The sequence below is a fragment of the Pecten maximus genome, chromosome 9, assembly GCF_902652985.1.
Source record: "Pecten maximus chromosome 9, xPecMax1.1, whole genome shotgun sequence".
NCBI classification, from domain to species: Eukaryota; Metazoa; Mollusca; class Bivalvia; order Pectinida; family Pectinidae; genus Pecten; species Pecten maximus.
In genome coordinates, this window is record NC_047023.1 from 41,783,469 (window position 1) to 41,811,444 (window position 27,976).

At 36.7% G+C, this 27,976-nt stretch overlaps 2 protein-coding genes across 3 annotated transcripts in view; one reads left to right on the forward strand and one right to left on the reverse strand.

The window, feature by feature from the left end:
- The window catches only part of LOC117334759 (high affinity cAMP-specific and IBMX-insensitive 3',5'-cyclic phosphodiesterase 8B-like), an 89,727-nt gene extending 68,408 nt beyond the window's left edge, over positions 1-21,319 (forward strand). Inside the window, exons 15-21 of the mRNA XM_033894557.1 lie at positions 1-123; positions 2,218-2,304; positions 8,715-8,853; positions 11,543-11,716; positions 12,194-12,323; positions 13,713-16,494; positions 18,998-21,319. The exon at positions 1-123 is cut by the window's left edge and continues 23 nt beyond it. Of these exons, the coding sequence (XP_033750448.1) occupies positions 1-123; positions 2,218-2,304; positions 8,715-8,853; positions 11,543-11,716; positions 12,194-12,323; positions 13,713-13,843 (784 nt within the window). The 3' untranslated portion in view covers positions 13,844-16,494; positions 18,998-21,319. The remainder of the gene's footprint in view (positions 124-2,217; positions 2,305-8,714; positions 8,854-11,542; positions 11,717-12,193; positions 12,324-13,712; positions 16,495-18,997) is intronic.
- Positions 21,320-23,082: 1,763 nt separating this feature from the next.
- The window catches only part of LOC117334760 (stAR-related lipid transfer protein 5-like), a 36,304-nt gene continuing 31,410 nt past the window's right edge, over positions 23,083-27,976 (reverse strand). For both annotated transcript variants that reach the window (XM_033894558.1, XM_033894559.1), the window contains exon 6: positions 23,083-27,462. In XM_033894558.1, coding sequence (XP_033750449.1) covers positions 27,300-27,462 — 163 coding nt within the window. In that variant the 3' untranslated portion in view covers positions 23,083-27,299. The remainder of the gene's footprint in view (positions 27,463-27,976) is intronic.

Genomic DNA, 27,976 nt, shown 5'->3' on the forward strand with positions numbered 1-27,976 from the left:
ACGGATCAATGATGTGGTCTGTAGTCTAATATCTGCCATCATCCACGATGTCGACCATCCAGGACGCACCAATGCTTTCCTCATCAATGAGGGGAACAAGCTTGCGATTCTCTACAATGACCAGTATGTATATCCTACACATCTAATAATCCTAACCATACCACAGTTCTGTTACCCATGATTGTCAGATTTTAATGAAAATTAATGGATCCTCAGAGAAACTCTGTTGGAATGGATCGTCAGAGAATTAAACTCCATTCGAATCCATCCTCAGAGAAACTCTATTGGAATGGATCCTCAGAGAATCTCTGTTGGAATGGATCCTCAGAGAAACTCTATTAGAATGGATCCTCAGAGAAACTCTGTTGTAATGGATACTCAGAGAAGCTCTATTAGAATGGATCCTCAGAGAAACTCTGTTAGATTGGATCCTCAGAGAAACTCTGTTGGAATGGATCCTCAGAGAAGCTCTATTAGAATGGATCCTCAGAGAAACTCTGTTGTAATGGATCCTCAGAGAAACTCCATTGGAATCCATCCTCAGAGAAACTCCATTGGAATGGATCCTCAGAGAAGCTCTATTAGAATGGATTCCAGAGAATCTGTTGGAATGGATCCTCAGAGAAACTCTGTTGGAATGGATCCTCAGAGAAGCTCTATTAGAATGAATCCTCAGAGAATCTCTGTTGGAATGGATCCTCAGAGAAACTCTGTTAGAATGGATCCTCAGAGAAACTCTGTTGGAATGGATCGTCAGAGAAGCTCTATTAGAATGGATCCTCAGAGAAACTCTATTAGAATGGATCCTCAGAGAAACTCTGTTAGAATGGATCCTCAGAGAAACTCTGTTAGAATGGATCCTCAGAGAAACTCTGTTGGAATGGATCCTCAGAGAAACTCTGTTGGAATGGATCCTCAGAGAAACTCTATTAGAATGGATCCTCAGAGAAACTCTGTTAGAATGGATCCTCAGAGAAACTCTATTAGAATGGATCCTCAGAGAAACTCTGTTAGAATGGATCCTCAGAGAAACTCTGTTGGAATGGATCCTCAGAGAAACTCTATTAGAATGGATCCTCAGAGAATCTCTGTTGGAATGGATCCTCAGAGAAACTCTGTTGGAATGGATCCTCAGAGAAACTCTATTAGAATGGATCCTCAGAGAAACTCTGTTGTAATGGATCCTCAGAGAAGCTCTATTAGAATGGATCCTCAGAGAATCTGTTGGAATGGATCCTCAGAGAAACTCTGTTGGAATGGATCCTCAGGGAAACTCTTGTTAGATTTGATCCTCAGAGAAGCTCTTTTAGAATGGATCCTCAGAGAAGCTCTATTAGAATGGATCCTCAGAGAAACTCTGTTGGAATGGATCGTCAGAGAAACTCTGTTGGAATGGATCGTCAGAGAAACTCTGTTGGAATGGATCGTCAGAGAAACTCTGTTAGCTTGGATCCTCAGAGAAGCTCTATTAGAATGGATCCTCAGAGAAACTCTGTTGGAATGGATCCTCAGAGAAACTCTGTTAGATTGGATCCTCAGAGAAACTCTGTTAGATTGGATCCTCAGAGAAGCTTTATTAGAATGGATCCTCAGAGAAGCTCTGTTGGAATGGATCCTCAGAGAAACTCTATTAGAATGGATCCTCAGAGAAACTCTGTTGGAATCCATGCTCAGAGAAACTCTGTTGGAATGGATCCTCAGAGAAACTCTGTTGGAATGGATCGTCAGAGAAGCTCTATAAGAATGGGTCCAAAATGTTGGAATAAAACCTCAGAGTGATCTAAGGATCTCTCCATAATAATGTCAGGCTCTGACATCATAGACTGTATATTAAATTTAGATTAAACTTGATATAATCATTTTTGTGTGTTGAAGACTGATACCAAGAATGCACTCTTCTACTAGTTGTAGAATTGTATATGCTTCTATCATACTATTGTTACCTCTAGACAATTATTGAGAGGCCAGGGGTATTTTGGCTATTTAGTGACAAGGGATAATTACTGTTAGTAACATTATTACCTCCCCTTATGTTTCTATGTATTACATCGTCATAACTTAGATATTACAGACATTCGCCTGAAGATGGCCGCTGTATTAAGGCCTAAAAATGTTAGCAAAATTCAACTGTTTTTACCGTATTGATTCCTTTTATTCAAATATTTAACCGATACACAAAGCAATTTAGATTTTAATGATATATGTATTTAACTACAGGGCGGTATTAGAAAGTCACCACTCAGCTCTAGCCTTCCAGCTTTCATGGCAAAATGATTCTGCGAACATTTTCAAAGGCTTAGACAAGTAAGTATATATGTATAAAATGTGATGTAATAGGAAGGTGTAATGATAATTACCTTACCAACACTGGGCTTCGAGCTAACGATCTCTGATGAGGAATGGTATACAGTGATGAGGAATGGTATATAGTGATGAGGAATGGTATACAGTGATGAGGAATGGTATAACAGTGAAGAGAAATGGTATACAGTAATGATGAATGGTATATAGTGATGAGGAATGGTATACAGTGATGAGGAATGGTATACAGTGATGAGGAATGGTATACAGTGATGAGGAATGGTATATAGTGGTGAGGAATGGTATACAGTGATGAGGAATGGTATACAGTGATGAGGAATGGTATACAGTGATGAGGAATGGTATATAGTGATGAGGAATGGTATACAGTGATGAGGAATGGTATATAGTGATGAGGAATGGTATATAGTGATGAGGAATGGTATACAGTGATGAGGAATGGTATACAGTGATGAGGAATGGTATACAGTGGTGAGGAATGGTATACAGTGATGAGGAATGGTATACAGTGATGAGGAATGGTATATAGTGATGAGGAATGGTATATAGTGATAAGGAATGGTATACGGTGATGAGGAATGGTATATAGTGATGAGGAATGGTATATAGTGATGAGGAATGGTATACAGTAATGAGGAATGGTATATAGTGATGAGGAATGGTATACAGTGATGAGGAATGGTATACAGTGATGAGGAATGGTATACAGTGATGAGGAATGGTATATAGTGATGAGGAATGGTATATAGTGTTGAGGGATGGTATATAGTGGTGAGGAATGGTATACAGTGATGAGGAATGGTATACAGTGATGAGGAATGGTATATAGTGGTGAAGAATGGTATACAGTGATAATGAATGGTATACAGAAATGAGGAATGGTATATAATGATGAGGAATGGTATATAGTGATGAGGAATGGTATACTTATGATGAGGAATGGTATATAGTAGATGAGGAATGGTATACAGTGAATGAGGAATGGTATACGGTGATGAGGAATGGTATACTAGTGATGAGGAATGGTAATTACGTGATGAGGAATGGTAGATAGTGATGAGGAATGGTATACTAGTGATGAGGAATGGTTATACAGTGATGAGGAATGGTATATAGTGATGAGGAATGGTATACAGTGATGAGGAATGGTATACAGTGATGAGGAATGGTATACAGTGGTGAGGAATGGTATACAGTGATGAGGAATGGTATACAGTGATGAGGAATGGTATATAGTGATGAGGAATGGTATATAGTGATGAGGAATGGTATACAGTGATGAGGAATGGTATATCAGTGATGAGGAATGGTATATAGTGATGAGGAATGGTATACAGTGATGTAGAATGGTATATAGTGATGAGGAATGGTATACAGTGATGAGGAATGGTATACAGTGATGAGGAATGGTATACAGTGATGAGGAATGGTATATAGTGATGAGGAATGGTATACAGTGATGAGGAATGGTATACAGTGATGAGGAATGGTATACAGTGATGAGGAATGGTATACAGTGATGAGGAATGGTATATAGTGATGAGGAATGGTATACAGTAATGAGGAATGGTATACAGTGATGAGGAATGGTATATAGTGATGAGGAATGGTATATAGTGATGAGGAATGGTATACAGTGATGAGGAATGGTATACAGTGATGAGGAATGGTATATAGTGATGAGGAATGGTATATAGTGATGAGGAATGGTATATAGTGATGAGGAATGGTATATAGTGATGAGGAATGGTATACAGTGATGAGGAATGGTATATAGTGATGAGGAATGGTATATAGTGATGAGGAATGGTATACAGTGATGAGGAATGGTATACAGTGATGAGGAATGGTATATAGTGATGAGGAATGGTATATAGTGATGAGGAATGGTATATAGTGATGAGGAATGGTATACAGTGATGAGGAATGGTATATAGTGATGAGGAATGGTATATAGTGATGAGGAATGGTATACAGTGATGAGGAATGGTATACAGTGATGAGGAATGGTATATAGTAATGAGGAATGGTATACAGTGATGAGGAATGGTATACAGTGACGAGGAATGGTATACAGTGATGAGGAATGGTATACAGTGATGAGGAATGGTATACAGTGATGAGGAATGGTATATAGTGATGAGGAATGGTATATAGCGATGAGGAATGGTATATAGTGGTGAAGAATGGTATACAGTGATAATGAATGGTATACAGAAATGAGGAATGGTATATAAGTGATGAGGAATGGTATATAGTGATGAGGAATGGTATACAGTGATGAGGAATGGTATACAGTGATGAGGAATGGTATACAGTGATGAGGAATGGTATATAGTGGTGAGGAATGGTATACAGTGATGAGGAATGGTATACAGTGATGAGGAATGGTATACAGTGATGAGGAATGGTATATAGTGATGAGGAATGGTATACAGTGATGAGGAATGGTATATAGTGATGAGGAATGGTATATAGTGATGAGGAATGGTATACAGTGATGAGGAATGGTATACAGTGATGAGGAATGGTATACAGTGGTGAGGAATGGTATACAGTGATGAGGAATGGTATACAGTGATGAGGAATGGTATATAGTGATGAGGAATGGTATATAGTGATAAGGAATGGTATACGGTGATGAGGAATGGTATATAGTGATGAGGAATGGTATATAGTGATGAGGAATGGTATACAGTAATGAGGAATGGTATATAGTGATGAGGAATGGTATACAGTGATGAGGAATGGTATACAGTGATGAGGAATGGTATACAGTGATGAGGAATGGTATATAGTGATGAGGAATGGTATATAGTGTTGAGGATGGTATATAGTGGTGAGGAATGGTATACAGTGATGAGGAATGGTATACAGTGATGAGGAATGGTATATAGTGATGAGGAATGGTATATAGTGGTGAGGAATGGTATACAGTGATGAGGAATGGTATACAGTGATGAGGAATGGTATACAGTGATGAGGAATGGTATACAGTGATGAGGAATGGTATATAGTGATGAGGAATGGTATATAGTGATGAGGAATGGTATACAGTGATGAGGAATGGTATACAGTGGTGAGGAATGGTATACAGTGATGAGGAATGGTATACAGTGATGAGGAATGGTATATAGTGATGAGGAATGGTATACAGTGATGAGAATGGTATAAGTGATGAGAATGTTACGTGAGGAATGGTATACAGTGATGAGGAATGGTATACAGTGATGAGGAGGAATTATTGTGATAGGAAGGTATACAGTGTGAGGAATTGGGTATCTATAGAATGGGTATATAGTGATAGATGTATACGTGATGAGGATGGTATATAGTGATGAGGAATGGTATATAGTGATGAGGAAATGGTATACGTGATGAAGGAATGGTGGATATACGTGATGAGGATGGTATACAGTGATGAGGAATGGTATACAGTGATGAGGAATGGTATACAGTGATGAGGAATGGTATACAGTGATGAGGAATGGTATACAGTGATGAGGAATGGTATACAGTGATGAGGAATGGTATACAGTGATGAGGAATGGTATACAGTGATGAGGAATGGTATATAGTGATGAGGAATGGTATACAGTGATGAGGAATGGTATACAGTGATGAGGAATGGTATATAGTGATGAGGAATGGTATATAGTGATGAGGAATGGTATACAGTGATGAGGAATGGTATACAGTGATGAGGAATGGTATATAGTGATGAGGAATGGTATACAGTGATGAGGAATGGTATACAGTGATGAGGAATGGTATATAGTGATGAGGAATGGTATATAGTGATGAGGAATGGTATATAGTGATGAGGAATGGTATACAGTGATGAGGAATGGTATACAGTGATGAGGAATGGTATATAGTGATGAGGAATGGTATACAGTGATGAGGAATGGTATACAGTGATGAGGAATGGTATACAGTGATGAGGAATGGTATATAGTGATGAGGAATGGTATATAGTGATGAGGAATGGTATATAGTGATGAGGAATGGTATACAGTGATGAGGAATGGTATATAGTGATGAGGAATGGCATATAGTGATGAGGAATGGTATACAGTGATGAGGAATGGTATACAGTGATGAGGAATGGTATATAGTGATGAGGAATGGTATACAGTGATGAGGAATGGTATACAGTGATGAGGAATGGTATACAGTGATGAGGAATGGTATACAGTGATGAGGAATGGTATATAGTGATGAGGAATGGTATACAGTGATGAGGAATGGTATATAGTGATGAGGAATGGTATATAGTGATGAGGAATGGTATACAGTGATGAGGAATGGTATATAGTGATGAGGAATGGTATATAGTGATGAGGAATGGTATATAGTGATGAGGAATGGTATACAGTGAATGAGGAATGGTATATAGTGATGAGGAATGGTATATAGTGATGAGGAATGGTATATAGTGATGAGGAATGGTATACAGTGATGAGGAATGGTATACAGTGATGAGGAATGGTATATAGTGATGAGGAATGGTATATAGTGATGAGGAATGGTATATAGTGATGAGGAATGGTATACAGTGATGAGGAATGGTATATAGTGATGAGGAATGGTATATAGTGATGAGGAATGGTATATAGTGATGAGGAATGGTATATAGTGATGAGGAATGGTATATAGTGATGAGGAATGGTATATAGTGATGAGGAATGGTATACAGTGATGAGGAATGGTATATAGTGATGAGGAATGGTATACAGTGATGAGGAATGGTATATAGTGATGAGGAATGGTATATAGTGATGAGGAATGGTATATAGTGATGAGGAATGGTATACAGTGATGAGGAATGGTATACAGTGATGAGGAATGGTATATAGTGGTGAGGAATGGTATATAGTGATGAGGAATGGTATATAGTGATGAGGAATGGTATATAGTGATGAGGAATGGTATATAGTGATGAGGAATGGTATATAGTGTTGAGGAATGGTATACAGTGATGAGGAATGGTATATAGTGATGAGGAATGGTATACAGTGATGAGGAATGGTATACAGTGATGAGGAATGGTATATAGTGATGAGGAATGGTTTATAGTGATGAGGAATGGTATACAGTGATGAGGAATGGTATATAGTGATGAGGAATGGTATATAGTGATGAGGAATGGTATATAGTGATGAGGAATGGTATATAGTGATGAGGAATGGTATACAGTGGTGAGGAATGGTATATAGTGTTGAGGAATGGTATACAGTGATGAGGAATGGTATATAGTGATGAGGAATGGTTTATAGTGGTGAGGAATGGTATACAGTGGTGAGGAATGGTATATAGTGATGAGGAATGGTTTATAGTGATGAGGAATGGTTTATAGTGATGAGGAATGGTTTATAGTGATGAGGAATGGTATATAGTGGTGAGGAATGGTATATAGTGATGAGGAATGGTTTATAGTGATGAGGAATGGTTTATAGTGATGAGGAATGGTATACAGTGATGAGGAATGGTTTATAGTGATGAGGAATGGTTTATAGTGATGAAGAATGGTATATAGTGATGAGGAATGGTATACAGTGATGAGGAATGGTATATAGTGTTGAGGAATGGTTTATAGTGATGAGGAATGGTATATAGTGATAAAGAATGGTATACAGTGATGAGGAATGGTATATAGTGATGAAGAATGGTATATAGTGATGAGGAATGGTATACAGTGATGAGGAATGGTATATAGTGTTGAGGAATGGTTTATAGTGATGAGGAATGGTATATAGTGATAAAGAATGGTATACAGTGATGAGGAATGGTATACAGTGATGAGGAGGAATGGTATACAGTGATGAGGAATGGTATACAGTGATGAGGAATGGTTTATAGTGATAAGGAATGGTTTATAGTGATGAAGAATGGTATATAGTGATGAGGAATGGTATATAGTGTTGAGGAATGGTTTATAGTGATGAGGAATGGTTTATAGTGATGAGGAATGGTATACAGTGATGAGGAATGGTATACAGTGATGAGGAATGGTATATAGTGATGAGGAATGGTTTATAGTGATGAGGAATGGTTTATAGTGATGAAGAATGGTATATAGTGATGAGGAATGGTATATAGTGTTGAGGAATGGTTTATAGTGATGAGGAATGGTTTATAGTGATGAGGAATGGTATACAGTGATGAGGAATGGTATACAGTGATGAGGAATGGTATACAGTGGTGAGGAATGGTATACAGTGGTGAGGAATGGTATATAGTGATGAGGAATGGTATACAGTGAGGAATGGTATATAGTGTTGAGGAATGGTATATAGTGATGAAGAATGGTATATAGTGATGAGGAATGGTATATTGTAATTTGTCCTCGTAACATTTTGGTTAATAACATGACAATATTGTTCCCCCAGTGACGAGTACCGTACAACCCGCCAGAACATCATTGACATGGTCCTAGCTACAGAGATGAGACACCACTTTGAACATCTCAACAAATTTGTCAACAGTGTAAACAAAGCAACGCTCAAATACGAGGATACCTCATCAATGGTAGGTCAAAGGTCAAGGGGAAATGAAGTCAAAGTTAGGTCATAGGTCAGGAGGGAATGCCATTTATGACAGGTTATAGGAAGGGGAATTTCATTGATAGTACATGTGCCTGGGTCTGATGTCTGACTGGGTCACACAGATATACCATTTAATATAGTAAACTCTATTTTTGTGTGATGTCAGTTTTATTCTGACCTTTATATACTTACTACGTTGTAGTGGGTTGACCTACTACATTGTACTGGGTTGACCTATATATACTTACTACATTGTACTGAGTTGACCTATATATATATATACATTGTGCTAGGTTGACCTACATTGTATATATACTTACTACATTGTACTGGGTTGACCTATATATACCTACTACATTGTACTGGGTTGACCTATATATACTTACTACATTGTACTGGGTTGACCTATATATACCTACTACATTGTACTGGGTTGACCTATATATACTTACTGCATTGTGCAGGGTTGACCTATATATACCTACTACATTGTACTTGGTTGACCTATATATTCTTACTTACTACATTGTACTGGGTTGACCTATATATACTTACTACATTATACTGGGTTGACCTATATATACTTACTTACTACATTGTACTGGGTTGACCTATATATACTTACTACATCATGCTGGGTTGACCTATATATACTTACTACATTATACTGGGTTGACCTATATATACTTACTACATTGTGTTGGGTTGACCTATATATACTTACTTACTACATTGTACTGGGTTGACCTATATATACTTACTACATTGTACTGGGTTGACCTATATATACTTAATACATTGTACTGGGTTGACCTATATATACTTACTACATCGTGCTGGGTTGACCTATATATTCTTACTACATCGTGCTGGGTTGACCTATATAAACTTACTGCATTGTACTGCGTTGACCTATATACACTTACTACATTGTACTGGGTTGACCTATATATACTTATTTACTACATTGTACTGGGTTGACCTATATATACTTACTTACTACATCGTACTGGGTTGACCTATATATACTTACTACATTGTACTGGGTTGACCTATATATACTTACTACATGATACTGGGTTAACCTATATATTCTTACTACATTGTACTGGGTTGACCTATATACTTACTACATTTTACTGGGATGACCTATATTTACTTACTACATTTTACTGGGTTGACCTATATATACTTACTATATTTTACTGGGTTGACCTATATATACTAACTGCATCGTGCTGGGTTGACCTATATATACTTACTTACTACATTGTACTGGGTTGACCTATATATACTTACTTACTACATTGTACTGGGTTGACCTATATATACTTACTTACTACATTGTACTGGGTTGACCTATATATGCTTACTACATTATACTGGGTTGACCTATATATACTTACTACATTTTACTGGGTTGACCTATATATACCTACTATATTTTACTGGGTTGACCTATATATACTAACTGCATCGTGCTGGGTTGACCTATATATACTTACTACATCCTCCTGGGTTGACCTATATATACTTACTATATTGTACTGGGTTGACCTATATATACTTACTACATCGTTCTGGGTTGACCTATATATACTTACTACATTATACTGGGTTAACCTATATATTCTTACTACATCGTACTGGGTTGACCTATATATACTTACTATATTGTACTGGGTTGACCTATATACTTACTACATTGTACTGGGTTGACCTATATATACTTACTACATTATACTGGGTTGACCTATATATACTTACTTACTACATTGTACTGGGTTGACCTATATATACTTACTACATTATACTGGGTTGACCTATATATACTTACTTACTACATTGTACTGGGTTGACCTATATATACTTACTACATCGTGCTGGGTTGACCTATATTTACTTACTACATTTTACTGGGTTGACCTATATATGCTTACTACATTATACTGGGTTGACCTATATATACTTACTACATTTTACTGGGTTGACCTATATATACCTACTATATTTTACTGGGTTGACCTATATATACTTACTGCATCGTGCTGGGTTGACCTATATATACTTACTACATCCTCCTGGGTTGACCTATATATACTTACTATATTGTACTGGGTTGACCTATATATACTTACTACATCGTTCTGGGTTGACCTATATATACTTACTACATTGTACTGGGTTGACCTATATATACTTACTACATCGTACTGGGTTGACCTATATATACTTACTATATTGTACTGGGTTGACCTATATACTTACTACATTGTACTGGGTTGACCTATATATACTTACTACATTATACTGGGTTGACCTATATATACTTACTTACTACATTATACTGGGTTGACCTATATATACTTACTACATTATACTGGGTTGACCTATATATACTTACTTACTACATTTTACTGGGTTGACCTATATATACTTACTACATTGCACTGGGTTGACCTATATATATACATTGTACTGGGTTGACCTATATATACTTACTTACTACATTTTACTGGGTTGACCTATATATACTTACTACATTGCACTGGGTTGACCTATATATATACATTGTACTGGGTTGACCTATATATACTTACTACATCCTCCTGGGTTGACCTATATATACTTACTACATCCTCCAGGGTACAAGTTTGTGTCTTTGTTTCCAGAGTGGGAATGGATCTCCAGACAGCACCGTGGTTCTTCATCAGCTGACCACACCAGAGAATCGTCTTCTCATCAAACGCATGCTGATCAAATGTGCTGATGTGGCCAATCCGTGTCGACCCCTCGATCTGTGTGTGGAATGGGGCAAGCGCATTGCCGAGGAATACTTCAACCAGGTCTGTTTAATATTTACCAAACATTTCTAAAATCTACTGATATTGATCCAATGAAAGTTTTTACTATGTTAGCTCTGTCTAGTAATAGTTGCTTCTTTCTGTAATTAAAGAGTTGTCTGAAGACTTAATCCAAAGGAATAATTTTAGTTACACTATTTTTTATGAGATTATTTTCTTTTTCTTAAAATCACTTGAATCATAATTTATCATTGTGAAAGTGATCTGTTTAGGCAGTAATGATTTTCTCCATCAAATACTACATGTATTTGATCTTTTCTTGAAAATCAATTCCTCTATCAAGCATTGATATCACGTAACTCATCACATCCATGAAATTGTAGTAGTCCTGTTTGTAGCCTCATCACTACTATATAACAATGATTAACATCACTAAGATTGGTTTTTCTGTTTTGTAATTAAAGCCATTTTTGAAATCAGTTGTGGGAATCATGTACAATGTGTGTGTGTATTTTACAGACGGAGGAGGAAAAGAAGAGAGGATTACCGGTTGTGATGCCCATCTTTGACAGAAAGACCTGCAGTATACCTAAATCTCAGATTAGCTTTATTGATGTCTTCATCAACGACATGTTTGACGCCTGGGATTGTAAGTTATCATTTTACAATGCTTGTTAATGATGTATTATTATCAGCCTTTTTATTTGTTTTACATTAGGAGACTGATATGTATAGGCCATATCACTATTATCCAAAACAAGATTTTCAACAAATTTGGTCTGAAGCATTTATATCTTAGAGGAACTAAATGCTGCCTCCAGAAAGTAGAAATTCTGCCCTCCCCCCCCCCCCCCCCCCCCCCCGGGCAACAGCAAGTCTACTCCCACTCACAGGCATCAGAAAGTCTACCCTGCTCCAAGGCAATACCAAATCTACCCCTACTCCCAAGGGGCAGAAAGTCTGACCCCACCAGACAACAGAAAATCTGTCCCACTCCTAAGCAGCAGAAATTTGACCCTCAACTCCCAGGAGCTTGAGGTTGAAAGTCTGCTCCCGATCTCTCGGGAAGTGGAAATTAAAGTCTGCCCCTGCTCTTAGGCAGCAGAATGGGGACATCATCTGGGAAATATCGATGTGTCTTAAAAATCTTTCTCTTTCCATTCACTTTAGGCCATCTTTCAATATCTTCCAAGTATTCATAAGTTTATATTCCCCATACCACAGTACATCTGTAAAACCACACGTTAGCTAACCTGTTATGTCTCTGTTGATGTCTCCTGCCACATGCCTCTTGGTTTCTTTTCCTTTTTTAAATGTTTACCTATCAGATTCCTTTTTAGCAGTACACCTATGACCTGTCATGGATTCGTTTACTCTTCTTTTTAATCACATGTAGATTTATGTACATAAACAATATGTTCCTATTGTCAATCTTGATCAGGATTCAGTCTTATGTAAGAAATTTCTTGATCCGTAAAAAATGGTCTGAAAAGATAACATATTAGACTAAGGCGGTCATCTCTTTTTGACATATGCCTTCTAGCTGTAAAATCAACCATCTTTATACACCTATTAATATTAGACTCGAGTATCATGGCGTGGTATCTTGGCGTTGTGTCCATCCGTCAAGTGTAAACTTTTGTTTCCTCTTTGATCTCCTACATTTTTCAACCAATCATTTTGAAATTAAGTAGTTTTTATAATCATGATATATAGTTGTGTTTTCTTGAGCAGCATTTTAATTTGATCATTTTTGCCAAAGTTGTTATTTTTCTGTGTTTGTACCTTGTCCAGAGATCTACAGTTTTTAACAGTTCCCTTTGAAACTTAATAGATTTAATATCATGATATATAGCTGTGTATTCCTGAGTGTCATTTTGATTTGATTATTTTTGTAGAAGTGATTTTTCTTTGTTTAGTTTCATACTTGCTTTCATTTTGACACAAATGCATTGGACGGGCCCGCCCCCAAACTCTCCGCTATCGCCAATAGTATCTCACCAATGACGTAATGTTTCATTCATCCTCTGTTTCACAGACTACTGCGATGTACCTGAGCTCATCACTCACTTACAAAATAACTACAGACATTGGCAGCAGGCCGAGGACCCCAGTCAGGAGGGTGAGCTTCAGGACTTGTCCCCAGTCGGTGATGGAGACAAAACATAGACACAAGAGGCCATTCTGGAGTGTGGTACAACATTTGGTGACGTGACCAGACATTACAGGCCGTTCTGGAGTGTGATACAACATTTGGTGACGTAACCAGACATTACAGGCCATTCTGGAGTGTGATACAACATTTGGTGACGTGACCAGACATTGAAGTCCGTTCTGGAGTGTGATACAACATTTGGTGACGTGACCAGACATTACAGGCCATTCTGGAGTGTGATACAACATTTGGTGACGTTACCAGACATTAAAGTCCGTTCTGGAGTGTGGTACAACATTTGGTGACGTTACCAGACATTAAAGTCCGTTCTGGAGTGTGGTACAACATTTGGTGACGTGACCAGACATAACAGGCCATTCTGGAGTGTGATACAACATTTGGTGACGTGACCAGACATTACAGGCCATTCTGGAGTGTGGTACAACATTTGGTGACGTGGCCAGACATTACAGGCCATTCTGGAGTGTGATACAACATTTGGTGACGTGACCAGACATTACAGGCCATTCTGGAGTGTGATACAACATTTGGTGACGTGGCCAGACATTACAGGCCATTCTGGAGTGTGGTACAACATTTGGTGACGTGGCCAGACATTACAGGCCATTCTGGAGTGTGATACAACATTTGGTGACGTGGCCAGACATTACAGGCCATTCTGGAGTGTGATGCAACATTTGGTGACGTGGCCAGACATTGAAGTCCGTTCTGGAGTGTGATACAACATTTGGTGACGTGACCAGACATTACAGGCCATTCTGGAGTGTGATACAACATTTGGTGACGTGGCCAGACATTACAGGCCATTCTGGAGTGTGGTACAACATTTGGTGACGTGGCCAGACATTGAAGTCCATTCTGGAGTGTGGTACAACATTTGGTGACGTGACCAGACATTAGAGGCCATTCTGGAGTGTGGTACAACATTTGGTGACGTAACCAGACATTAGAGGCCATTCTGGAGTGTGGTACAACATTTGGTGACGTAACCAGACATTAGAGGCCATTCTGGAGTGTGATACAACATTTGGTGACGTAACCAGACATTAGAAGCCATTCTGGAGTGTGGTACAACATTTGGTGACGTGACCAGACATTACAGGCCATTCTGGAGTGTGGTACAACATTTGGTGACGTGACCAGACATTACAGGCCATTCTGGAGTGTGGTACAACATTTGGTGACGTGACCAGACATTACAGGCCATTCTGGAGTGTGGTACAACATTTGGTGACGTGACCAGACATTACAGGCCATTCTGGAGTGTGGTACAACATTTGGTGACGTGGCCAGACATTACAGGCCATTCTGGAGTGTGATACAACATTTGGTGACGTGACCAGACATTACAGGCCATTCTGGAGTGTGGTACAACATTTGGTGACGTGACCAGACATTGAAGTCCGTTCTGGAGTGTGATACAACATTTGGTGACGTGACCAGACATTACAGGCCATTCTGGAGTGTGGTACAACATTTGGTGACGTGACCAGACATTGAAGTCCGTTCTGGAGTGTGGTACAACATTTGGTGACGTGACCAGACATTACAGGCCATTCTGGAGTGTGGTACAACATTTGGTGACGTGGCCAGACATTACAGGCCATTCTGGAGTGTGGTACAACATTTGGTGACGTGACCAGACATTAAAGTCCGTTCTGGAGTGTGGTACAACATTTGGTGACGTGACCAGACATTAGAGGCCGTTCTGGAGTGTGATACAACATTTGGTGACGTGGCCAGACATTGAAGTCCGTTCTGGAGTGTGATACAACATTTGGTGACGTGGCCAGACATTGAAGTCCGTTCTGGAGTGTGATACAACATTTGGTGACGTGACCAGACATTAGAGGCCGTTCTGGAGTGTGATACAACATTTGGTGACGTGACCAGACATTACAGGCCATTCTGGAGTGTGGTACAACATTTGGTGACGTGGCCAGACATTAGAGGCCGTTCTGGAGTGTGATACAACATTTGGTGACGTGACCAGACATTACAGGCCATTCTGGAGTGTGGTACAACATTTGGTGACGTAACCAGACATTACAGGCCATTCTGGAGTGTGATACAACATTTGGTGATGTGGCCTCGTATTCCTGGTCATACCTCACAAACCTAGATTTATATCTGACACAGCTTGATAGAATAGTCTAAATAAGAACATTATAAATGGAGCTCACTTTAACTACCTAGGCATTTTTCTGATTCAGCATCAATGTTTCATAAATGTTATGAAAGATTTACAGAATTTCATAATATATTCACCAAACAGGTGGCTAAAACATCGACTTATCTCGCCTGAATATTTCCCTGTAGCATCTGGAGCTCACATAAATACCAGGTCATACACAGTAAACTAGAGCTCACATAAATACCTAGTCATACACAGTAAACTAGAGCTCACATAAATACCAGGTCATACACAGTAAACTAGACCTCACATAAATACCAGTACATACACAGTAAACTAGAGCTCACATAAATACCTGGGTACATACACAGTAAACTAGAGCTCACATAAATACCTGGGTACATACACAGTAAACTAGAGCTCACATAAATACCAGGTCATACACAGTAAACTAGAGCTCACATAAATACCAGGTCATACAGAGTAAACTAGAGCTCACATCAATACCAGGTTATACACAGTAAACTAGAGCTCACATAAATACCAGGTCATACACAGTAAACTAGAGCTCACATAAATACCAGGTCATACACAGTAAACTAGAGCTCACATAAATACCAGTACATACACAGTAAACTAGAGCTCACATAAATACCAGGTCATACACAGTAAACTAGAGCTCACATAAATACCAGGTCATACACAGTAAACTAGAGCTGACATAAATACCAGGTCATACACAGTAAACTAGAACTCACATAAATACCAGGTCATACACAGTAAACTAGAGCTCACATAAATACCAGTACATACACAGTAAACTAGAGCTCACATCAATACCAGGTCATACACAGTAAACTAGAGCTCACATCAATACCAGTACATACACAGTAAACTAGAGCTCACATAAATACCAGGTCATACACAGTAAACTAGAACTCACATAAATACTAGGACATACACAGTAAACTAGAGCTCACATAAATACTAGGACATACACAGTAAACTAGAGCTCACATCAATACCAGGACATACACAGTAAACTAGAGCTCACATAAATACCAGGTCATACACAGTAAACTAGAGCTCACATAAATACCAGGACATACACAGTAAACTAGAGCTCACATAAATACCAGGTCATACACAGTAAACTAGAGCTCACATAAATACTAGGACATACACAGTAAACTAGAGCTCACATAAATACCAGGTCATACACAGTAAACTAGAGCTCACATAAATACCAGGTCATACACAGTAAACTAGAGCTCACATAAATACCAGTACATACACAGTAAACTAGAGCTCACATAAATACCTGGGTACATACACAGTAAACTAGAGCTCACATAAATACCTGGGTACATACACAGTAAACTAGAGCTCACATAAATACCTGGGTACATACACAGTAAACTAGAGCTCACATAAATACCAGTACATACACAGTAAACTAGAGCTCACATAAATACCTGGGTACATACACAGTAAACTAGAGCTCACATAAATACCAGTACATACACAGTAAACTAGAGCTCACATAAATACCTGGGTACATACACAGTAAACTAGAGCTCACATAAATACTAGGACATACACAGTAAACTAGAGCTCACATAAATACCAGGTCATACACAGTAAACTAGAGCTCACATAAATACCAGGTCATAAACAGGAAACTAGAGCTCACATAAAATACCAGGTCATACACAGTAAACTAGAGCTCACATAAATACCAGGTCATACACAGTAAACTAGAGCTCACATCAATACCAGGTCATACACAGTAAACTAGAGCTCACATCAATACCAGGTCATACACAGTAAACTAGAGCTCACATAAATACCAGGTCATACACAGTAAACTGGAGCTCACATCAATACCAGGTCATACACAGTAAACTAGAGCTCACATAAATACCAGGTCATACACAGTAAACTAGAGCTCACATAAATACCAGGTCATACACAGTAAACTAGAGCTCACATAAATACCAGGTCATACACAGTAAACTAGAGCTCACATAAATACCAGGTCTTACACAGTAAACTAGAGCTCACATAAATACCAGTACATACACAGTAAACTAGAGCTCACATAAATACCAGGTCATACACAGTAAACTAGAGCTCACATAAATACCAGGTCATACACAGTAAACTAGAGCTCACATAAATACCAGGTCATACACAGTAAACTAGAGCTCACATAAATACCAGGTTATACACAGTAAACTAGAGCTCACATAAATACCAGTACATACACAGTAAACTAGAGCTCACATAAATACCAGGTCATACACAGTAAACTAGAGCTCACATAAATACCAGGTCATACACAGTAAACTAGAGCTCACATAAATACCAGGTCTTACACAGTAAACTAGAGCTCACATAAATACCAGTACATACACAGTAAACTAGAGCTCACATAAATACCAGGTCATACACAGTAAACTAGAGCTCACATAAATACCTGGTCATACACAGTAAACTAGAGCTCACATAAATACCAGGTCATACACAGTAAACTAGAGCTCACATAAATACCAGGTCATACACAGTAAACTAGAGCTCACATAAATACCAGTACATACACAGTAAACTAGAGCTCACATAAATACCTGGGTACATACACAGTAAACTAGAGCTCACATAAATACCTGGGTACATACACAGTAAACTAGAGCTCACATCAATACCAGTACATACACAGTAAACTAGAGCTCACATAAATACCTGGGTACATACACAGTAAACTAGAGCTCACATCAATACCAGTACATACACAGTAAACTAGAGCTCACATAAATACCAGGTCATACACAGTAAACTAGAGCTCACATAAATACCAGGTCATACAGAGTAAACTAGAGACATACACAGTAAACTAGAGCTCACATAAATACCTGGGTACATACACAGTAAACTAGAGACATACACAGTAAACTAGAGCTCACATAAATACCTGGGTACATACACAGTAAACTAGAGCTCACATAAATACCAGGTCATACACAGTAAACTAGAGCTCACATAAATACCTGGGTATCGTTTTACAAAGCTTTGTAACTTACGAACTTTGCGTAAGTCAGATTTAGGAATTACAAAGTGTTTCACAAAAACTTCTCAACTTACGAACATTCGTAAGATACGCAAAAACCTTGGGTAACTTTACGCCATATCCACCCTGTCGTAACTTACGAAAACAATTTAAAATCGTGCGCAAGCATGCCCTTTTGAACAGAAAATGACATCGTACTCAATCACAAATTAGCATAAGAGAACGACATTGCCTTGTGAGCGATTGTATCGAGGTGAAACCGGGTTTTGAATGTCGAGGAGGGATGCCGGCAAAATATACATTGTCATGAAACTAATTGTATGCATATTCGTAGGCTGTGCCAAAAGTTAGTCTATTTTAAGAACATTAGGTATGTCGATGGACATTGAGTAAAATCTGTGAAAATCGCATTGTTACTGTTTGTTTTATCGCATGATAAACAATATTAAATTGGAATTTTGTTAAAAATTTGATCTTCTATCAATAATACAGTTGTTATGATAGAACAAAATAAAGTTCATAGACTGTGTACGTAACTCGGGAATCGGACCGCCGTAACATTTTCACCTCAAAAGTGTCGTTCTTTTTTACCTCCAAGTTAGAGAGTGGTATATTTTTACTGGGAGAACGTACGATTTTGACGTAAGATACGAAAAAAGTTACGAACACCTTTGTGAAATGCACTTACGAACTTCGTAAGTTTTGCGTAAGTTTTGCGTAAGTTTTTTGTAAATATTTACAAACGTTCGTAAGTTACGAAGCTTTGTGAAACGATACCCAGGTCATTTTTTATGGCTCAGTAAAATAGAGCTCACTTTGATCTTTTAGATAATTCTTTCTGCAGTATTATAAATGGAGTAGACTAAAACAACTTTCTGGCTCTGGTGAATTTAGCGAAATTTACTATTTAAATAGTGAACATTTTCAATAGAATGTCTGGACATTTTTCTGGATCAGGTTGAAGTTATTACTATCAAACCAAGTGTCAAGTCAATATGTATTTATAGGGAAACAAGCTAATTGTTTACCTCTATGTTTATTTAATGCTAGATGTGACAAAAGTATATTTCATATAAGAATGATGAACTTTTTTGATAGATTCAGTATTCATACTGGTGAACTTAAATCTGTTGCATGTTTGATTAAATGCAAAACAAAGTTTTAGATAGATTCCAAATGATTTGTTTTTAAAGCCAATTGTACTGTCGGCCATGCATGTCTTATTTTCAAAATGGTTGTGTGCAAGAATCCCAACAAGTGGGAGAAAACTGGCTTGAACAGATGTTGTATGTAGATGTGACCTGAATCATCTATTGTGATCTCATGCTTACATAGGGTAGTAGAATTGAAGGATATGCATTGTGTTTAGATGAATTGAAATAAACTTATAACACAAAATAAAAAACCATTATGTGATAAAAGTTTTATTTTCATTTTTCGCTAGATGAAAATATTTTTCCATTTATTTCATCAAATAACTGCAATAAAAATGTAATGAGAAGGCTACCAGTGTAGACAATAGACAAAAGGCTACCAGTGTAGACAATAGACAAAAGGCTACCAGTGTAGACAAACAGGTGATTCCTGATGGAAATTGAAGGTACCGGTATATTTTCAAGACCAGATTATATTTTCATAACTGGCATATTTTTCCAAGTGATGTTTGACTGCAAAGAATCCAAGTCTGACTTATAAATCTGACCTATTTTTGAATGAATTTATTTTTAGAAAAAAATAAGGGTATGTTTTAATAAATTAACCAAATGATGCTCAAAATACGACCTCGTTTTGCATTTACAACTCTTTGTTACAAATTTTGGTAGAGTTGCTGGTAGATGGAGATATGTTGATCGTGTTCTTTTTTATCATATAAGAGGAATTTATCTACAGTGTATATGTATGTCCATCAGATTCCTGAATTAAAATGGTGCTTGTATGATACAAATGTACCTGTTCTCATAAAAACACTTGACATATGTCATCGTCAGAAACCCACAGGACTCCATGCTTTGTTGTTTGTGTCAAATGACAGCGAGTCTTGTGGGGGTCTGACGATACAGATAAGTATGTTGTTTCTGTAGACATCTACATGTTTACATCATTTATCTTCGTTATATTGTAAATCATTTTATTTATCATGTTATCATAAATGGCCAGAAATCATTCAGATAGAACTGATCTTAGAAATTAAGTGTTTCAAGTTTATATTTATACATTGTATATATATAATAGTTATACATATATATATATTAAAATATTTATTGTTCATACCTGTGTTTGTACCTTTATTATCATGGGCCAATTTTTGACAGTTGTCAGATAAAAATGATCATCACTGCTACACATTAATTCCAATTTCACTGCTACACATTAATTCCAATTTCACTGCTACACATTAATTCCAATTTCACTGCTACACATTAATTCCAATTTCACTGCTACACATTAATTCCAATTTCACTGCTACACATTAATTCCAATTTCACTGCTACACATTAATTCCAATTTCACTGCTACACATTAATTCCAATTTCACTGCTACACATTAATTCCAATTTCACAGCTACACATTAATTCCAATTTCACTGCTACACATTAATTCCAATTTAATTCTAACTCAAAATTGGAGGCGAAATATGAACAAAAATACAGGTAATGGTTTATCAACGACACCTGACAGTTGGGGAACAGGTAAATCTAGGTCATAGTCCATCAATGACACCTGACAGGTTAATCTAGGTCAGATCCAGGTTATGGTTCATCAACGACACCCCACAGGTAAATCTAGGTCAGATCCAGGTTATGGTTCATCAACGACACCCGACAGGTAAATCTAGGTCAGATCCAGGTAATGGTTTGTCAACCACCCGTGACAGGTAAACCTAGGTCAGATCCAGGTAATGGTTCATCAACGACACCCGACAGGTAAATCTAGGTCAGATCCAGGTTATGGTTCATCAACGACACCCGACAGGTAAATCTAGGTCAGATCCAGGTTATGGTTCAAATGAAACCGGCAGGTAAATCTAGGTCAGATCAAGGTTATGGTTCATCAACATCACCCGACAGGTAAATCTAGGTCAGATCCAGGTTATGGTTCAAATGACACCCGACAGGTAAATCTAGGTCATATCCAGGTCATGGTTCATCAACGACACCCGACAGGTAAATCTAGGTCATATCCAGGTCATGGTTCATCAATGACACCCGACAGGTAAATCTATGTCAGATCCAGGTTATGTCATGCTCTCTAAATGAGGACCAGGGTAGTGACATATACTCACCAGTAAGAAATAACCAGTACTAACTTCATATAGCTCGAAGAAATACTTTCTGAAATTTCACATAACACAGTGTGAAATGCTGGTGTACATTATGGGTTTAAAAACTTACTTTATATCAAGATCAAGGTAGTTTTTACTAAAAATATAATTAGGAATATACTTTAAAAGTACATTATATAGGGCCCTTATAGAAGGCAAAATGTTCTGAAATATCTCGTGCATGATACTGTGAAATACAGTTTTGTAAAAAGAATTTAAAAAAGTTACTAATGTTTAGGTCAAGGTCATAGTTTAATTTGTATATAAGTGGTGATTCTAGATCAGTATATGACTTAGGTTCACCGCCACCGATACATTGGAGGGCCCTCGCTGATGTGTCGGTAATCTATTTCATTTTGGTTCAAATGTAGTAACTTAATCTCAGTTTGTATTGAATAGTAATAGTTTTATATGGAATCTGTCAGAGCTTTACACAATGTTGACTCTAAGGTACCTTGCCTTCCAAAAACTTGAGTTCCCATTTGATCCACCGAGTCTTTTTATACTGGGATGACAACAGGGGAATCTAAATGTATTATAAAGTAGTTGTTATGATATACCTGTATATGAACCATTGTCCAGAACAGATTTCTGTCTCCTTTAGTTTTGAGTCTGCACGGCATTGTAAATCTATTTGTAAAGAGCAACACTCATAATCAATTATTATGATCCCCCCCATTATTTTACAAAAGAAAAACCAACAAAATGGAAGACAGAATACAATATTTATTAGATCTCCTGTCTGTCCAAGGCTTTTATAAGTTGTCTACACATAGAAAACAAAGATTATCTGATTGTATCTATGACAACAGCTCAAATAAGAGTACAATAATAGCAATATTTGATCGTAGTCCACCGCGTCCTACAATATTTCATCTTCAAATGTATTCAATATTAATACGACAACAAAAGGTAAACATCACAAAAGTGGATGAAGCACAGGACAGTCTAGCATGCAGGGTGAAAGGTTGTCTGTTGATGGATTTGAAGCCTATTGCAGTCACTTGATGTAAAAGATTCACAATAACACAATGGTAAATTTATCTGTATGGTTCACAACTTTCTAGGATATAAGAGTTATCTCCCTTCTACTACATGGAAATCTGATTTAGTCACGTCGACCCACACATAATCAACCGTGGGTATCCAGTGACACAGGCACTTGTCACAAACCTCCAACTCCAGGGCCTGTGTATATTTTTAATTGATTATTTTTTCCCTTGGAGTTGGTAATTTGTGCCAATCCTGTGATTTAGCTGGTTAAGAGACCAACCTAAATATGTACAAGCTTATAAACATGAAAATCTTTAACCTAATAGTAATGAGCTTATTGAAACATTGATTTGGCAGTGCATAAAAAATGTAGGAAAACCTGACATCAAAATAGCTCTAAAAACAGTATATACTCTTTTATAAAAAATAATAAGCTTTTGATCTGTTAATGAAGTCACTTTTGTCAAACAACAGTTAATTCTGTACTATCATAGAATAACATACACTGGATATAACAAAGCTCAAATCGTACTCCTTTTTAAATATCACAACACAACATTAAATTGAACATCTAATACTGAATATATTTAACATACCGGTAATTAATCTCAATGTAGAATATTATATCATCCTTATATAATAGATCATATTAATAGAATTGCTATTTGGCTAACTTTACTTTTATTACAAACAACCTAATATCATCCCAAAAAAGTGAGAAAAAAAACCAACATTTTGTGAATATTGAAGCAGGTTAACCCAGCCTGTTTTTTTTATCCCACTATCCAATAACACATATAATCCTTTTTCTATAACCACTATCCAATAGCTATCATCCCTTTTCTATAACCACTATCCAATAGCTATCATCCTTTTTCTATAACCACTATCCAATAGCTATCATCCCTTTTCAATAACCACTATCCAATAGCTATCATCCTTTTCCTATAACCACTATCCAATAGCTATCATCCTTTTTCAATAACCACTATCCAATAGCTATCATCCTTTTTCTATAACCACTATCCAATAGCTATCATCCCTTTTCAATAACCACTATCCAATAGCTATCATCCTTTTCCTATAACCACTATCCAATAGCTATCATCCTTTTTCAATAACCACTATCCAATAGCTATCATCCTTTTTCAATAACCACTATCCAATAGCTATCATCCTTTTTCTATGTAAAATTCTGCCTTTGTTATATTAATTTATCATGTTTAGAAAATTCAATAAGAATCTACAGTTAATTTTGAACTCTGAATCACAGGGAATGGGACGTCACTAAAAGGAGATATACTTGTAATGTTTACTGTCCCTACAAGTCCACAATATACGGCAGAGTACATTTTGTACCATATGGTTGTTTATTCTCCTGAGATTGGGGACATTCCATTAAAAGCAGTGCCAATGTCGGAAAATACTGACATTCCAACAGAAATGTGACTAAGAAAGAGTTCCTATATATCAGACAATGATAACATACAACTATGATTCATGTGACATTGGAATAACTACAAATCATGTGACATTGGAATAACTACGAATCATGTGACATTCCAATCATGTGACATTTCCAGGATAAAGATGCTGTAGATCTCGAGATTGATGTCTATAATGATTTTACTTTGAATCAGGAAACAGCAGAAAGGCTAGAGCGTTGAAAGACAAATAAACAGAATGAAAACTGCCATCATGAATATCAAACACAAAAATGGATTCTGTACCTTTTAAGGATTGCACTAGCGTCAGGGGTATGTGTTTAACACTAAATGTTGATATTGTGTGAATGACATTTTGTATGGATGAGAGTTTAAATGATAGTTTGTATTGAAAGGTAGATTTAGTACATACAGTTAGATCTGGTACTTTTAAGATTTAGTTATGGCAGATAAAACAAGAACAGAATACCTATACAATGTTATAATACCCAAGTAGTAGATCTCCATACAGACAGAACTAAATCAATAACAATCATATATAGGTCTCTGACTTACGTCACTTTTTAACATCACTATGATAAAATATTCATGTTTGGTGGACTATCAGACCCTACCAGGCTCAAAATAACACAAAATCTGAAATTAACATAAATATCTAACCTCATAAAGTCTACAAAATATAAATTTGGCTTGTTAGGTAAATAAGTTACATATAAAGAGTAATGCTGTTAGCTCTGATTTTGTTACATCAATATATTACTATAGTAGTCGTTTCTCACCGGCTTGGAATATCAAACATGTATATTAAATATACACACAGATATCTCTCAATTTTAACACCAAGTAGATATTTCTCTAACATATTCTTCCATCAGAGTGAAGAAAACATTCACCACATGTGGGTGTAATTCTAGAGGACTAATTAAAATCAAAATTGATATATTGCACGAGAACAATTAAACAATATTTTAATCCACATAGTTGAAATCTAGATCGTACTACGTACGATCTTGAGTTATAAAATAAGATATTAAATATACAAATATAGGTCCACAAGATCATTAAAACTCTCAAGAATTCTATTTCTAATATGTAAGGGTATAAAAGCATTAAATCTTAACAAGATTTTTCTTTAATACACAATGTTTAAAGAGTGTACATGTACATTTCTTACATGTAATTTCCTTAACAAAGAGCGATTCCGACCATGGTATAAAAACTGGCAATAGCTCCAAACACAGGGGCCTGAAACCTAATTACAGCTTCAATAAACATAGGGACTTGAGGATGGATGTTTAATGTGCAGAAATTTATCATTATCCTTAATGAGTGTCTAGAAGTTACAGACCCAAAACAATTTCTCAGCACAAAATCATATTTCTTGTTGGTGTTTGAAACTGTTTGATACATGATCACAATAGTTAGAATCTCAAGGTGCTGATAAATCACGATTGTGTTCAGTTTGTACCTATAGTAGACCATGTAGGTACATCAATTCATTAATGCGCTCATCTATTAAAATTTGACAATGTGTGCTAAAATTTAAGTTATCCAAAACTAGTATAATAATAATATAGGCCTAGATATGTTTTCCTAATGAATGTTTCCTTGTTTTCAGTGTCTATGATATCACAGTTGGAAAACAATAAGGCTGTCTGTAAATAAATCTCAGACCAACCCATGACCTTGACCTGTGTCTCGCCATTATGATATCCTCAGTTTAGTTGAGAACCAAGTCACATGGTGTTGGCCCCATAACCACTTTCACTGATGTGCTTAATTAGGTACATTAACTTTAAAACAAAATCAATTCTTTCTTTCCTGTGCTGAATTTAGAACATATTCATGGTAGACAAACACCCCAGTTTTCCACATTACAACAACTTTCGTGAAATGGACCATACTTTTGGTTTTATCATATTCTTTCTGAACCAACTTTCCAGATTTTCACATTACAATAACTTTTGTGAAATGGACCATACTCTTGGTTTTTCTTTCACTTCATTTATACAACGAAATAGGTGAAAATTGCATGAAAAGAAAAGTTAAAGTTTATATAGTTTTGCCACAATTTTTGCCTTTTGTGAGAAGTATACAAAACAATCACACATTATTACTAGGGTATTCAGACTGCCAAACCTAGTGCTACCTGTGCAGAAACAACTTAACTGAAAGTGGATACTTTACCGATACGAGGTGATTATTTTTCTAGGTGAGAATTTCTCCATACATAGTAATTTTTCACTGTATATCAAAAGATACATATTCTACACTGTATGATGATGTGATTTAATCAAGACACATGATCCCATAAAACTCTGAAATTAAAGAGTTTTCACTGAAATTCCAACTGTATTAATACAAACAGCTATTAACTGATTTCACCAGTCATAGGTTCTGTGTCTTAATAAAACCACCATGAGGACATGTCAATAAATATGTTATCACATTTCCACTGCTAATGTTTCCTGGATCAGCCATTCCTCTTTATTTTTCCTCGTGTAGCTCGCAGTCGTCCTTCAGTGCATCCCGCAGCTGATTGAAGAACTCAATCATAGAACCAGGGATGGCCGCGTCCTTGAGTGAAGCTGGAACCAATCCTTTGATGTCAGGCTGGATCAGGCTTATCAGCTTGCACTTGTTGGGTTCACTATCAAGAGAAATTAGGGTTATTAATTGATAATCATTTCCCATTGGACACAACTAGATATCCATCGGACACAGGTAGATATCATTGATTTCTTTTTTTCAAATCAAATCAGGATTAAAAATTATCATTTAGTTCTCATTGGTCAATATATATCATGTGTGATTTAACATACATTAACATATTTTTGTATGCTTCATTATTACACTAACATATGTGCCTTAAAAGCTAAATATATATTCTGGTAATACAATTAACACCTGCTAACATACTTTAAATCTGGTATGTATTAATTAAACTTTTTTATGAGTTGAAACTTGATCATTTACATCCTGCAATAAAGTATTTTTCTTAAAGCTTAAGTGAAATTGAAGCTTAGTTTGCTAATTGCCCTGTAAGGTGTTATATTTTCACACCATACTGAGACTCCAGAATGTACACATTGGAAGCAAAAATTTTTTATGTAAAGTAATTTTTTAAATATCATAATTTAGCCCCTATAATGATTTTACAGAAT